Genomic DNA, 16,874 nt, shown 5'->3' with positions numbered 1-16,874 from the left:
ATCCAAAACGTATTTAGCACAATTTTGGTCCGTGCATACCCCACGGTTTTCTATGCTTTCACATGGCGCAAATGGATAAATATATGGGGAAATATACGTTGGTCAGCAAGTAAAACATGAACAAGTCAACATAAAAGGCCTAATGAAGTGACTTGTAACACTATGCTTAAATAAAGGAAGAAATATAACAATGGACAATAAGGGTCTATTTCACAAGCACCAAGATTGCCGAAGAGTTGCTTCTTCAGAGAGCTTCCAGCAGGGTTGATATGTTTAAAACAAAATGTTTAAATAACGTGTTTAAAACGAGGGCTGTTGTTTTATTCAGTTTGTTTTAAACGTTTTAAACAAATTGTTTTAAACGTGTTTTTTTTCGATGTTGGTTGGACATGTTTAAAACAACTCAAATATCAGATTGAAGAAGCTAATTTAATTTTCTAACAAACAACCCATCCTCCGCAGGATTTGTGCATGGAGTAAATTACAAGCAGAGTTATATTCTTATTATAACAGCAATTACTGAACGAAATTCTGCACATCAGTGTGCGTATAACTAAACCAACAGAAATTCAAGTGAAGTATTTGAACATTTCTTAATTTCCAAGAATAACGGAGGTTAAACACACTATACACTATTCTAAGATCCAAATTCACAAATTCAAAACTTGGGTATTTTTTGATCACTATCATTTCCATAATAATGAACAGTTCTCACATGATAAGCTAGAAGAAATGCTCTGGCAAGTACAATACAACTCATAGAAAAGAGCAGTGACTAGCCTACAAGGAGCAAATGACATATTTTAACTGAACAGTTTTCAAGATACATCTCTATCTCCAACATGGGTAGCTAATAATGATTAGTGTCTACGGCATAACAACACAATTAACTCTAGACACCCGCCAGGGATTTTAACAAAATGGTAGACTCTCACGTTCGGGGCTGTGGTGATCTCCCTAATTATCACAAGATCATGAGTTATACACCATTGGAAAGATTATAGACCACAAATTCCAACGAGGTAACATTCGTGAAATTCCCGCCGTATTCGTAGAAAAACAGACAAAAAATCATTAAAAATATGAAAATATTGACCTTGCGGGGCCCTGGCAACCCTTGCAGCCATCCTACGCTGATAAAATGGTGCTAATGTGTAGGCCACATACTTGTGACAATAATATAAGAAATGGTAGCCATTGATGCAATACAAATAGAATGAATTCGTTTTATGTAGGAAATATTAAAAAAAATATGCGTAGAAAAACATTTATTGAATTAGACATTCTCTCCCCTCCCCCACTATAGTACCACGTCCATATGCAAATCAGTTTTGCTGCATACATCATGTATACGAACAAGAGTTATGCTTCTAGACCACTTCAGTGAATTATATCTTGTGTTATATGGGACCGTCCCGAAAATAAATGTAAATTAACCAAATTTGACCCCCTCTTCCTCTATAAACAAGTACACATACAGGTTACTATCATGTAGGGGACTACTTCATTGCTTCACATACCAATTTTTATGGATGTACCACAAAGGGGGAGGAATACCCGCCAAAACCTGATGAAAAAAATGATGAAAAATTAAAAAAAAAACAACTTCATCCTCCCTCTCTCGGCCGTACATACGTACCTCCTATATCCATAAAATGCAACTGACGGAAAGCTTCATCCCTCAAAAATACTTTGCCACTAAATCATCTTTCTAGCTTAATTAAGGACTGAGCTATTGATGTTTCTTGTATAAATAAATGTAATTTACGTCTAAAAACTAAACTCCAAAAATTGGCTAACTTTGCCTTCTCCCTTCTCCCCCATATAAGCAAGAAATACAAATACACGATATTACCATGTAGTAGCCTACTTCATTGCTTCACGTAACAATTTTTATGAATCTATCCCCCATGAGGGGGAATGGCCCACCAAAAAACTGTTGAAAAAAACAGAAAAAAACTATATTTACCCTCCTCCCACATACATAAAATGCACACCAGCAAAGCTGCATCTTTCAGGAATAAATTGGTACCAAAACCATCTTCCATCCTTAATTTGAGGTTCAAGACTGAGCCATTGAGGTTTAAAGCCCTGACACAGTAGTTGCGTTAATGGGCGTTTAAAGATTAAGACTGCAGACGACCAGTAGAACGTAACACAAAGAAACTAAACTACATATTCTGTGAACGGAGATCGGGAAAATCCCGATTTCTTTCTCCGGAATTGAACATATGGGTGGATCGAGATTAGGGAAGTTCCCGAAATTTAATCTAGCGGTTGAATATGGATGGCAAGCAATACCTGAGAGTGTAAAACTGTAATATATATGACTATTTAGATTATTGTTTTAATCAAAATAAACATTTTAAACATGTTTTTTTTGTTTAAAACAAAGTACTTTGTTTTAAACGTTAAAAACGTTTTAAACAAAAAAACATGTTTTAAACATAAAAAACGTTCTTTTAGATTTTTTTTAAAAAGTCATGTTTTTTTTTCAACCCTGGCTTCCACTAATTGTTGCTACAATGAGAAGGTGCAAAAGTCACATCCCTAGGTTAATGGTTGAAATCCGCAACTGATCGGAAAATATACTACCCTTGTGCTTTGATGCAAAGTTTACCCATGCGAGCTATGTCTCTAAGAAGAACAGATCGGTCCTGCTGTTGTCTTCAATACTTCCTGATAAGGGCACAGTTCCCGGAAAGAACAAGCCACATGTCATCATAACGTGTAATGAAACAAAGTCGTGTGTGAATACACTTGACCATGTATGCGCAAAAAAAAAAAAAAAAAAAAAAAAAGTTAGACGCTGGGTCATGGTTCTCTTTGTCAATGTAATAATTGTGAAGGAATGACTTCTATGGAGCTTTCGCATAAGAAATTCCCACAATGAGATGCTATCAGAACTCACAACAGAAGAATATTTGTGGAAAATCTTGGGTCAATTAGTGAATAAGGAAATCCAGAGTCGTCTTAAAAATTCGCAGTTCATACTACCTAAAGTCAAATAAGCTATTATTGCGATTAATATCGTAAAGGACTTAAAGGAGTTTCTAGAACTACCACACGACAAGAAGCAGAGATGCATTCTATGTCCATGAGATAAGAGCAAAGAAGTAAACTAATTGTTGTAATCCAGCTTTCCCGAAACACTTGAAAAAAATTTTTAAAATATGTGCTACATTACAATGCATGTAAAGAAAAGTGAAAGGTAGAACACAGAAAATTTCAGTAGAATGTACCGTAGTACATAAATGTTTCATTATTAAATTGAAATGAAATCTTTGAGTTTTACGTTCCACGATTGTGCCAGTTAAGCTAAAGGAGACGGTGATGAGAAATGAATGAAATGGTGAAATGAAGAAAGTTGGAGGAAACGGGAGAACCCCGAGAAAACCCACAACACGGTGTTTGTCCACCACAAAGTTCACTTGCGGGAGTTGGAATCGAACCAGGATACCAGGCTCCAGAAACGAACGCTCTATCACTGAGCCATCGCGGCCACGTCAAAGTGTTCCATTGTTATTACTTATTATTCAGTTCAAAATCTCTTGTCGTCGCGAATTCTGTCAAGGAATTTGAAGCTTAAAATGTATAAAACGCCTGTTGTTCTGTATGGTTGCGAAACATGGTCGCATACTCTCAGGGAAGAACATAGACTGCAAGAATTTGAGAACAAGATCCTGAGACAAATAGGAAAGAGAATGGGGAATGGCGGAAACTTCATATCGAGCTGCAAATGCACGTGTTGCACATATAGTGGAGCCGGCCCAGGTTCTAGCTCTGAAACTATGCACTTTTCCCCACCAGTCCACATGAACATTTTCTCTTATTTTGATGTGTGCAACTTCAATGTAAATTTAACCTCCAAGTCGGATGTCGAACCCCATTAAGATACTTTCACTTCCGATTTGAATAAAATATTAACGGAGGAGATGCAATCCATTCTTGGGCTGCTGAACTGATTTCAGAAAACCGCTTCTGTGATATCTCTTATCGTTTCGGAACTTATATCTGTCAACAAACGGAAGGACAGAGGAAAGAACCCAAGGGCGCCGATTTCGTTCTAAATTTGGGGGGGGGGATATTTAGGTGCAGACGGAATATATATGGATTTTAAGAGAAATTGCATTCAAATTATGCGAAATATTGTATGTTCACAAATACAATGAGGGGTCCACATGAGCTTTGGGGGGGGGGGCTCGGGCCCCCTGACCCCCCCGGATCGGCGCCCTTGATAAGACCTCTGATACTTATGCTTATCATACTTTGGAAATATAAAATAATGAGAAAATTATAAGCTGTAGGATGATACTATTCACACATATTTAATTTCATGTAATTCATTTCAAGACTGTCTAAACGGAATTGATTTTTATTTGATTTTGATTTTTTTTAAAGTTTAGAGTCCTTTTCAGCAGCGAGGATATGTGAAACATGGAACTACATTTTAAGGTCGAATCCATACTACATGAGCTCAGGCACGGTATCGAACCCAGGTCTCTCATGCCAAACGTGAGTACGCTGACCACTTAGCAACATGATAGTTCAAAGATGCCAATTGAAGGTTTGAGACTCCTTAAATCGAGACGAGACCGAGATTGCGACGACGATTTTCGACTCTAGGATAGACCAAGACTGAAATCACTATTTGTCGATCTTGACTATATGCAGTATCGTCTCATCTCGTCTCGATTCCGTCCCTATTTCGGTGAGGGCGGAGTTTTTTTTTTTTTTTTACCACTCTTCCTCTTCGCCAATGTGACTTTGTCGTGAAGGCCCACATCACTGTTCCTCTTGAACACTCTAAACATTTGCCACTTTTGTGATGGCCGCACCACTAAACCGAGCTCTAACAATTTGCCCTCTTTGGCAATCAGAAACATTGGCCATTTTAGAAAATCATTGTCTGCTCAGTTCACTGCACAGTGCCGTTCACATAACTATTTCCAACCTGAACATCTTATGTGTTTCCACTAAATTGATACGTATCTGTATATCGGTCCATATATATATATATATATATAATCCAGATGATCAAAATGGGATGTTCTATTTCAAATTCTCATGTGTAGTTTTTGAGAAAAAATATAGAAAATTAATATTTAAGGCATTCAAAGTGTGTCGTTGCTTGCTAATCTCACGCAGGTCATATACATTACTTACTTATTTATTTATTTGTATCAAATCTTTGCCTATGGGTTAAAGGAGACGCCGATGATTAGACATGAATGAAATGTTGGAATGAAGAAAGTGGGAGACAACGGAAGAAACCCAAGAAAACCCAAGCATACGGTGTTTCTCCACCACAAAGCTCGTGTGATCTAGGATCGAACCAGCGTTTCTACGCACCAGTGGTGAAAGCTCTACCAGTGAACCACCGCGGACCAATTTATTTTATATGAAAATATACACTATAAAGTAGCAAATTTAATTATTATATTTTGATTGCCTTCAACAGTTACACACGGAATCTTACCAGGGACTGCGATACTACTTGTGATACAGTCAGCATTAGTAGATTTAAGAAAAATTATCAAAAAGTAACACTGATACAAACACTTTTTAAGTTCCTAATTAATAAAGCATCTGCAAGATGGGCGCAAGAATCTAACATTTTAATAATCAAATTCTTTCCAGCAATTATGGTTCCATGTCACATCTTTACGCGACGTCATATATTTCGGGTTATTCTTAAGGTTATGGTAACTCAATCAAAATGTAACTAATCAAATGCCATGAAAATCATTTAGGTTTAAGTAAAATTAAGACATGTGTAACAAACATACCTGCGTACGTAGATATGCAGAGAACTTAGCTTCACTTTAGTTGAGCAAAAATCCAAGATTAAATGGTGACTTTTACGTATTTTGTTTCGCTGGACACTTCCACTCAAATTTACATATGTGACGAAAATTCTCTGAGAAATAAGTGGCAATTAAAACTTTAATCTTCATAATTAAAAAGTAGTTATAAATATTGCCCAATAATAAATTGAGAAAGAGAAATATCTCCGTGGGAACCAGTTATGTCAGTGTAGAATTACGCAAAAATATTTGCTTTTGTTCGTTTGAATCTTCACAGCATTGTTTGCTCCCTAGGTTATATAACACAACGTTTAAACTCTAGAACTTCTTTGTTAGCACGTTCGCTCACATATCCAACCTAGGACAAATAATTTCAATTGATAGATATAGCAGACTATATCCGACTAAAGTCGGATTTGGGTACACGCGAAGATTTTGTTTTAAAAAAAAACGCCAAATGACCTAGTTCGTCCAAGCTCTCAGTGATAACAGATTGATGTTCTTTTTACTGTACTTCAGTGCCATTTCCCTTTTTTTTAAGGCCTAACCAAGGCCGCCCTTGGCAATTTGATTGAATATTTGATTGTATTTGATTGCCACCCTACAATGCTATATTTGGCTAAGGCTGTTCCTAACATTTAAAATAATTAAATTAGTAATTAAATAGTAATATTAATTAAATTAAATTTTTATTCTGATTTTCGTAAAGCTGCATGTATGTTTTCTTTCTAGGAAGATAAAGAATTGCACCTTTGGCGGAGATCACAACTTATGAACGAGAAGGCGGTGTAAATATCACATTAAAGAAAAAAATAGCCCAATTGCTTTTACAGTACCCAGCATCACTAGTATGAATTTTCTATATGACAGTAGGGTAAAGGTACCGAATATGGAATACTTTTTTGTTTCTTCTTTATTTCTCAGAAACGTGTATTCCAGAATAAAAATATTATACATCTAATACTTGTGGTACCTTTGCAAAACAAAATACAGGTATGAAAGTTTGTTCCACATTATTGATTTTTTTTACAATATTACGAAATTGAAAGAAACTCAATTTTCCATATTAGGCATACCCCACTCCTAATATGGAACACTACCTGTTCTTAAAATGGAATACTAGAACAAAATATGCTCATCTGCCTACAATGCGACATTTGGATAATTAGAGCATGGGCAATGTATTCGAGCAATTTATTTGCTTATTTAAGAAATAAATTTATTTATTAGTTCAAGAAAAGGAGCAAAGGCCCAACTCTGAGATCACATCGGCCTTTAAGATAAGTCTACGAATTGGAAAGAACTCGATCCTGACCTCAGGGAAAGAACCATCCCGACATACGCCTGATAGGACTGAGCAAAACCTCAAAAACTTCACTCAGGATGGGTGGTCTGAGCAGGGATCGTGCCCATGATCGAATTATCCAAATGTCGTGTTGTAGGCATTGCAGCCTATATACCGGTATCATATTTGGTAGATCTATAAGACAAGTGCACATAAAATTACATAACATTCTTAAGATAATTAAAATATAAAACAGCAGAAATACCAGAATTTTACGTAGTACAAAGATAATTATCGAACTTGACTTGACTTGATTAGGTCTATGTTTGTAATTACTGTCATAGGCTATAATATCTACTTATTTTAACTTTTGGAGTAGCTATAATAACTTGGAATAAGTATGTTTACTAGCTACAACCAATAATAAAAATAATAGAACGGGAATCAAACTACATGCGACAAATAAAGTAAAAAAAAAACTATATAAAAAAACTATATAAAAAACTATATTAAACTATATAGAAACATACTGGATTAGCGTGTCTTATGGCGTCTAAATTTTGATACCAATTTTACTTTGCAGAACAATGGCCACAAACATATTTTTCTCCACCTTTCACGGGAGCATTTCGTGGGATTACCTTTTACAAACTGGGCATTTTAACCAATCTTCTCCCCTGCACTGAACGACTACAATTTACCACAATGTCCGCTTTCCTCATCATCGTCAACATCATCAATAGGATCACTTAAACTGTCACTACTTTCGTTCAAGTCATTCACTGATTCTTCGGATTAACTATCTAATATTTAGTAGTGTGAAGTCCTTTTATTTGGCTGTTTCGATTGGGTTTTGTTGGGTGGGGCTTAGAAGGCGAAACATCTTTTTAATTACTTGCAATGGTGAGGTAAAGGTCCGTTGTGATGAAGTAGAGGCAGCTTCTAAATCGTTTTTGTGCGGAGTACTCGTAAGTACTTTTGTCCACCTTGCTTTCGACTAGGGGTGTTCGATAAGGCTGAAGACCTATCGAACTTCGGAAGTGAAAATTTATCGAGTTGTCATCGGTTACTCGAAACGGTTCGAGTATTTGAAATTATCGAAGTTTCGGGTATTATCGCAATTTCGAGTATTATCGAAGTTTCGGGTATTATCGACATTTCGAGTATTATCGAAGTTTCGGGTATTATCGACATTTCGAGTATTATCGAAGTTTCGGGTATTATCAACATTTCGAGTATTATCGAAGTTTCGGGTACTACCGACATTTCGAGTATTATCGAAGTTTCGGGTATTATCAAAAGTAGTGATGAACAATTAGGTTCCTTCACCTCTCCAGTGATTTCTTCTTGCAGCCAAACTAAAAAAATGAAATGAAATCTTTGAGTTTTACGTCCCACGTTTATGCCGGTTAGGCTAAAGGAGACGGTGATAATGAGAAATGAATGAAATGGTGGAATGAAGAAAGTGGGAGGAAACGAGAGAACCCCGAGAAAACCCACGCACACGGTATTTGTCCACCACAAAGTTCACTTGGCGGGTGCTGGGATCGAACCCGCGACCCCAAGCACCAGAGGTGAACGCTCTACCACTGAGCCACCGCGGCCCTTCAGCCAAACTAGTCAAACAACTTTTTTCTTCTGATAAGTTATTGCAAAATTGTATTTGTCGAAATCATATGTAAAATTATTTTTCTGCCTGCTCCGTTATTGGCGCAATTGGCAAAGTGACTATTAGTAGACTAATGTTGTCTTGGATTCCAATTCCATTCGGGTGATGTGTGTTTTCTCTTCCTCTTTCTCTCTTCTGAGAGACTGCTTAAACCTTGTACAGATCTGTGGGGAAAAACTTTTCCTCCACTACATTGTTAAGGAGAGAAGTTTTAAAATGAACACTCTGCATATATGTAATACATATTATATAGAACTATGATATCCTCAAATACATCGTTTCTTTCGAACACTCCGATAATCCCAAACTTTTCTAAATATTCAAGCGACTCGACAAATGCGATCATATTGATATATTTCTGTATTTGCTGTTTTCAAACAATTCGAGTGTCTCGAAGTTGTCTAATGTTTCTTACATTTCGAGTGCCTCGAACACTTCGAGAGTCTCGAACATTTCGGGAGTCTTCGAGAGTCTCGATCATTTCGAGAGTCTCAAACATTTCGGGAGTCTCGAAAGTTCGATAATTCGATAAAATTAAAATTCTTTATCGATGAAACGGTTTTGAAATTTTATCGAATTGTTATCGATTAAACGATTATCGGAACAGCCCTACTTTCGACTACGTGTGCTGCGATGCTACGGCTGTAGTTGTGGTAGCGGACTTACTACTTCAAACGGTACTGTCGTGCTGTACTCTTCACTTAACACTGTATACGACACGGCAGTTGAGACATTTGGACAAATAATTAATCTGTGAAAGTTTTATTCGAATTGGTTGATGTGCTCTGAAGTTATTGCGAGACACACAGACACACACAAACAGATACCCACATACAGGGTGTCCATATAGTCTGGGCAAATAGGGAATTCTAGTAATTTGTTTTTATTTTTCCAGATTGAATGATGACTGACTAAAGAAGAACGAGTCGAGTTGGTACTCTTAAGTGGACGAAAAGGATGATCTTATCGCAAAAATGCGTAAGGATACCCTCATTGTCAACCTATTTGTTTTACTGCCGTGGGGAAATTAATCACCAGGTTTATTAAAGAAACAGGCAGTATGTTGGAGAAACCCCGTTCCGTGCTAGGACCTTTCTTCTTTGATGAACATATAACTAATGAGACTTATCTAAACATGATGAGAGACAACTGATGTCTCAAATTGAGCGTTTGAGTGAGGGACTTCCAGACTGGTTTCAGCAGGATGGGGCCCCTGCCCATTTTGCTGCAGCTGTTAAAGATTGGTTGAATGACAATTTCCCTCGCTGGATTGGGAGAAGAGGTCATGTGAAGTGGTTCCCTCGTTCGCCAGACCTTTCTTCACTTGTTTTCTTTTTCTGGGATATGCTGAAAGAGAAAGTTTCTTCGATGAAGATTAGAAATTTAAATCACCTGACAGAACGCATTACCAATCGGTGTGCTGAAATCGACGGCAATTCAGACCTATTACATCGAGTTCACCTTAATCTTGCAAAGCGCATCAAATTATGCACTGAACAGCACGGAAATAATGTAGAAAATATTATTCTTTAGCATTAAATTGACTAAATTATGCTTTTCCCCATGTATCCAGACTTTATGGACACCCTGTAGACAGACAACACAAATGCGAAACATTTCGACTAGGAGACTTCCCTGATGCTCTGTCTAAAACAATGTCAAGTCTAATATAACTTACAATTTAGTTATTCTTCTTCACTTCTAGTTCACATACGTATGAACCTATTTAGGAATATTGAATATTAGAATCCTGCTGGTATTCCATATTAGGAAAATCGCCATTTTGGATAGTTATTTTCCTACATATGCTTACGTGATTCTCTGTGTACTGAATCTTTATGCCCTTATGGTAGAGACCTGCACGGGCCGGGCTTGGGCTGGCCTACACTGATTTTTCTTCAGTTCGGGCCGGGCTGGGGCCGATCAATTGCAATTCTTTAATAATTATTGACTTTCGTTAAACGAAAGGCAAACGTTGAAGAAGTGTGTCGGTGAAAAATGTTACAAAGAATGCAATAGCTATTTACAGTTTGTGTTCCTTAGCGGCCCCGTTTTCACTATAGAGGATTACAGGCATTATGCGGTAAATTGAGCTCTGACCTTGACCTTTACTGAACTCAAAATATAAAAAGAAGGGGTGGGAATGTTTTGCCTGTCGCTAAATAATATTGCCATCTTCACTTTATGCTAAAAATCAATTAAGTTAGATTTTTGTTACAGGGAATGGAGTTTTTGTTCTCTCTATGACAGGCAAAGTTCTAGGAGGCAATGGTACGATTCGGAAGGCAAGTGTCAGGTTGTGAACCAAAGTTTAGAAAATGTTTCTGAGGGTTAGGTAAAATTTAGTACTAAATTTTGAGAAAGATTCGGGCTCGAGCTAATTTTTTTAAAAAAAATTATCGGGCCGGGGTCGGGCCAAAAACTTTTAAAATTTATCGGGCCCGGGCCAAGAATTTTGAAAAACTTATCGGGCCGGGCCGGGCTCGGGCCGAAAATCTCCAAAACTTTTCGGGCCCGGGCTGGGCCGGGCCTAGGCACGTTCGGGCTGGATTGGGCTCGGACCGAAAAATTCGGCCCGTGCAGGTCTCTACCTTATGGTACACTATATATGTAATCTAAATATCACGAACTCAACAATAATATATGCCTCTTTGCGTATATTCAGCAGCCTGGAAATGTTCGTCCGAAAAACTCAAGTTCTTCAAAAAACTATTCTGCAACAAAAGGAAATGTTATGTTATCGTTCGGCAGCAAACCATTCATACGCAGACGGAGGCTGACACAGTGCACAAGCAGTATTGCCAGACCAGCCAGTTGGAAAAGCAGGAGATTCGAAGACAAAAAACAGGAGAAATCAGTAGACACATACATTGTTGGCGTTTGAATGTAAATCCGAGGGGAGGCAATAAAATTTGCCATTATTAAGGGGGCAGTAGTCAAAACAAGCAGTCCAGAATTCATTTCCGATGAACTACATTGAGCAAATGAAAGGGAAAAGTCCCGATTTATATTAATATTATTTGATACACACATGTATCACCGTAAACCGTAGTGAAAGAGCAAAGTGGAGTGGGAAAATGTCTTTTCATGCACGTAGCGATAACGTAACTGTGTTGTGCAGTCACACGTGATCGTGAAGTAAGACGATTTCTTGCTGACGATCGTGGAGAAATGATCTAAGCCACTCTTCCAACCCAAGTCCCAATCTAAACAACACTTACTTGTAAATCTTCCAGAAAGTCATAAAAACGCTAACCATAATGCATATAAAAGATGACGTACAGTTGTATTCTTTGGATTCATGTTATATACAGTAAAACTCTATAACTATATGCTCTACAGAGCTTTGTGTATTATAACAGAGAAATTTCGTCTTTTTATGTGAGGAAACATTGAAAATTCAATATTAATAATAATATATTTCTTTAACTTCTCGAAGTAAGGAAAAAGCAGGAAATTGTTCACTTTTCATTTTCTTTCGCAGTAGATCAGTAGAACGTAGAAAAAGCAGATCATCTCCTGCAAAATCAGTAGATCTGGCAACACTGTGCACAAGTTTACGTAAAGCCTATTCGGTGGCAGCACATAGCAGACAAAATAATCTGGTATTTCATATTAGGAACGTATTCCATATATGGCGCACCCACCCTAACATCAATCACTGGTTAATGAGTTACCTGGTCATTTGAAACACAGTTTTTGCGTGAGTCATCTTAGTCTCATTTCCCCTCCAGTTTGACCCAATGCCCAGGGCAAATCTGGAAGTATCCCAGATCATACCAGGTTACAACAATTATAATAGGTGAATGATGTCCAGTACTCGTGCTCGAATACAGAAGGTGATGAAATCGATTGCAACATAACACCAATCGTAAACAAATCTGAAAAGTTATTGCGGATAGTTCGAAAGTGTTGTGTGTTGTCTTGCAGGAACAATGGCTGTTGTGTGGTCACAATGCACTGTTTTAGAAGGGTCACTTGTACATTTATGTCCTTTCAAACACTGATTATACTTACAACAGGCTGAGCGGATGTCCCAAATTTAAGGTCATCTTCCTCATAAACCCATGGACTGACATGTTTCAGAATTCCTTTCGATTTAACATCCTCAAATTGATATAGGAGGAGTTACAAATTCAAGAGTGGATACTTTTAGACCTACTATTGACACAAGTGTTCGTTCAGATGTTCTAACTTTGAGGTCAACTTTTTCGTGACCTCCTGAACGGATATATTTTTACATAGTTCAATAGGATTTACGGTCTTCAAATTAGTACAATAAATAAAAGTAGAAATTTATACAAACTTAGATACCATTTGTCAATGTTTGAGGTCAACGGTAGATGTTTGCTATAATAATACAAGTATATGTAAAGTTTGTAGTTAATTCAGACGGTTTATTTTACATGAAACATTAATACGGAACGGTATAAGATAAAGGATGCAGATCTTATGGGACAATTACTTGTTTAGCAATTTATTGTAAATAATCTTTTGCTCACAAACATCAGTTTATTAAAATGATTCGAAAAGTTGCTAGATTTTATGTTTAATTAATGTACTTATTTCAGTAATCTGGAGTTTTAAATGAAAATTTAGATATCTTAGACAGGCTTTTTCGAGGGATTTTAATCGTGTTAAAAATATCAAGATCTAAAACTTTCTTGTTGAACAATATTTTATTTAATTGTCAATGACTGTGAATAGGCGTTTTTACAAGAATCAATATGTCAAATGCGTCGGCCGTATTGTTCTGCCTGTCACTCATATAATACAATACACAAATACAAATATTAAAACATTACATGGACACAGATATTACAACATAACACAGATGCATAAATCTTAAAGTAAGACTCAACATATGCAATAGGATAAATAACAAACAATAATAATGTACAACAAACGATAGGAGATATTTGATAAGATCTGAACTAAGCAACAATAAATATAAAAATCAACAATTACACAATTACACAACAAGTATTAGACACATCTATCACAACATTGACTTGCTAACAAATAAAAAAAAAAAAAAATGTGACGGAGTCATTTGAGTCCCCTAAAAGGTTTTGAACAAACTTTATTTTAAGGAAATAAAACATTTCAAATTTCATTGCAAGCAGTCTTCTACGGTAAAAGCTTTATATTATCAAAGACAATTACAAAACAATAAAACTTATATCAGACACAACAATATCTTGATTCATTTATAAGCTACGTATATCGGTTTATTTAGTAAAAAATACCCAATGACTAATTATGGGGACAATTCACGTCGAAGATCTTTGTAACATTTATCCATGGCTTGTTTTGTTTTAAGCATCAGCTCGTCTATATTTTCTAATGTCATTCCTTTGGTAGGTATTGCCGGAAGAAACTGTGCTGTTGCTCGAGCTAAAAAGAATTAATCAAACAAGAAAATAAATGTATGAATTATATCAACAATTATCCTTAACATAAAGATTTCTTAGTAGTAATAGCCAAGGGCGCCCATGTTGTGGTTTCCAAGGGGGGCAAGTATAAGCGATATTTCAAATGTAGTCTCAAATTTTGCGGTAACTATTCTAAAATATATATTGGGTTTTCGATCTTCCGAAGCACCATTTCCTCTAAAGGGGAAGGGGGCAATCGCCTCACCTTGCCCCCCTGATGGGTGCCCTTGGTAATAGCAGCAGCCATGTAAGAAAACAGATTTTCAAAACTGATTAAAAAATAGTGTAAATATCTATTGCGGATTACACAGGTTCAATTGATTAGTGTAGCATGAATCAAACTCTTACAGGAATGTTTAGTTTCAGTTACGCAAGTTACCTTATGATGGGTGAGCGTATGTAGAAAGTTTATTTTATATACTCCTTTCCCAAAGATTTACATTGAAAATATACTCACAATATACCGGTTTCCTCGTATTCCGCAAGAAAGTGAACATTGCAGCAGGATGCGGATTGATACTACTTCAACGCCGTTTTGATTTTCAGGAGAAATCAATTTGATTTTGATTTAACTACTTGTGAGTTTAGCATCCCTTTCAGCAGCAAAGCTGCAAGAGACATGAACCTACAGCTTAACGTGGGCTTCAAAAGACATGAACTCCCACTTGGTCTTTCGCGCCAAAGATGTGTACGCTATCCACATAGCGTCGATGGAGTTCTTGGTGGAAACTCGAATGGCGTAGATTCTACATGTAGTTCGGATCCCATATTGAGCTGTAGATACACGTCTAAAAGGACTTTAAACTCAAAATTAAGTTAGTAAGTAACTAACTAACTCTCTGGCCTAAGGAACTCGGAGGTTAAAATGCCATGTTCACAAAAGCTCTCCATTGACTTCTGTCCTCTTAGCCAACTACAGGTACATCCAGTTTCTACTTTGTATTCCTGTTTCTGCAAGGTCCATCTTAACATTGTTCTCTCATCTGCGACTACGTATTCCGAATAGTCTTTTTCTGATTTGGCTTCTATTTAAAATTTTAAATGTGTTCCTACTTTCTTTCGTTTTGGTTACATGACCTGCTCACGGGAGCCTCCTACACTTGATAATCCTAAGAATGTCCCTAACAATTAAGTTAATAACTCTAACTAAAATTATAGATCTAGGTGTTATGTACTTCATGCAATGTAATAGAAAGTTAAATATCATAAACATCGAAAATGTTCTGCTTTGTGCACGTATTTATTTACAAAGTTTTATTAAACATCTTCTGTCAACCATATATCCGATGCCCAGGGCGTTATAGCCATTATATTACACTGTTAAAAAAAAAAAAAAAAAAAAAAAAAAAAACTTTCGCAAGATCCAAAGTTACTAAGTCTAACAAGGGACGAACTTGACGTCACACAGAGATAATTGCACCAAATTTGGTGTATGAGTATGTAATACAAATAGAAAAGAACGTGTGAAAGCATTCGTTTCGCATGTGTTCGGAATCAGAAATAATGGGCCCAACAGATGGCCTGTCAATCAGACATTGATGCGATGAAGCCTTTGCTCACTGTTGCGGCCAATGCAGAAGGAGTTAAATAAAGTAGATTGAAAACAGAAAATGCTCCAATGTCCGCCCTCAGTCCCACCAGGCAAATCCATGGATACTAAATCATCAATTGCCCTTGCCATTACCCACTTTATATCTGTAAAGAGGAATTGAAATAAATTTTTAATAAAGCAGTCTCATTTGTTTGTGACTCAACGTATGTGTGTTTCTAAGCATATTTATTTTTTTGAACACAGTTCCTGGCAATATGTATGTCTGTTCTATTTTTCTTTAATGCTTCTGTTAACAACTGTTTCATTATGTTAAAAAAATGTACGGTATATTAAGGTTAACTACGGTATTTTCTATTCTTGTTGAGATCAATTTGGAAACTAACTTTACGAACATGGCATGTGCGTAAACAGTGAAGACGTTCTGTCTCATGTGTGATAGGCAACGTTCATGTTCATTTTGTGTTCACACTATTAAAGTGCAGTGTTTGTGAAACATGAGTGAGTTATATTTGGAATCTTGAATACAGTTGTTACGAGGCTGTTTCTGTCCAATATATTTTGCTGCTTTTTAATGGTGAGTAGACCAAATTCAAATATTTCCTTTATCCTTTGCGTTACATGGTTGTGTTAATGAACAGTCTTGTATGTATTCAAACTGTTATTTTTGTTATGATTGTCCACAGTTTTTCCCATTTTAAACATCACTAATCCCAAAATATATATTTAAATTCACCTTAAAAACACACAATAATTCAATATTGGTGGACGCCACGTCGTAGATATCAAACACCCATACAAGTGAAATATAGGTGGGTTCAAACTTACAATACTTGCGTACTGACAACATCTTATAGTGTGAAGAAATACATCAACTTCATTTTTACCCTGGAAAACTTCTGGCGACGCCCATGATTAATTTTTGTTTATATTTTCTTTATTTTTAAAATATAATTTCATTAAGCTAACCAGTGATGCATATGCAATTGGCAACAGCAAGAGCAGAGCAGTTGATAGATTTAGTATACATGCATTCGTCTGGTGGGACTGAGGACGGAAATTGACGCATTTTCTGTTCACCTCATCTTTTTCTGTTTTCATTCTATTTTATTTAACTTCTGCATTGGTC

The 16,874-nt window shown here is 36.5% G+C and overlaps 2 protein-coding genes across 2 annotated transcripts in view; both read right to left on the bottom strand.

Moving 5' to 3' along the window:
• The window catches only part of LOC145665956 (1-acyl-sn-glycerol-3-phosphate acyltransferase-like), a 35,401-nt gene extending 29,392 nt beyond the window's left edge, over positions 1 to 6,009 (bottom strand). Inside the window, exon 1 of the mRNA XM_081733062.1 lies at positions 5,790 to 6,009. The gene's annotated coding sequence lies outside the window, so the exon portion shown is untranslated. The remainder of the gene's footprint in view (positions 1 to 5,789) is intronic.
• Positions 6,010 to 13,210: 7,201 nt separating this feature from the next.
• LOC145663628 (1-acyl-sn-glycerol-3-phosphate acyltransferase-like) overlaps positions 13,211 to 16,874 on the bottom strand; it is a 32,524-nt gene continuing 28,860 nt past the window's right edge. The window contains exon 4 of the mRNA XM_081730075.1: positions 13,211 to 14,158. Within this exon, the coding sequence (XP_081586201.1) occupies positions 14,022 to 14,158 (137 nt within the window). The 3' untranslated portion in view covers positions 13,211 to 14,021. The remainder of the gene's footprint in view (positions 14,159 to 16,874) is intronic.

This window comes from Thermobia domestica, chromosome 1 (assembly GCF_964235325.1).
Source record: "Thermobia domestica chromosome 1, izTheDome1.hap1.1, whole genome shotgun sequence".
NCBI classification, from domain to species: domain Eukaryota; kingdom Metazoa; phylum Arthropoda; class Insecta; order Zygentoma; family Lepismatidae; genus Thermobia; species Thermobia domestica.
Note: the sequence above shows the minus strand (reverse complement) of the source record. Positions and strands in the feature narration are given on the sequence as shown.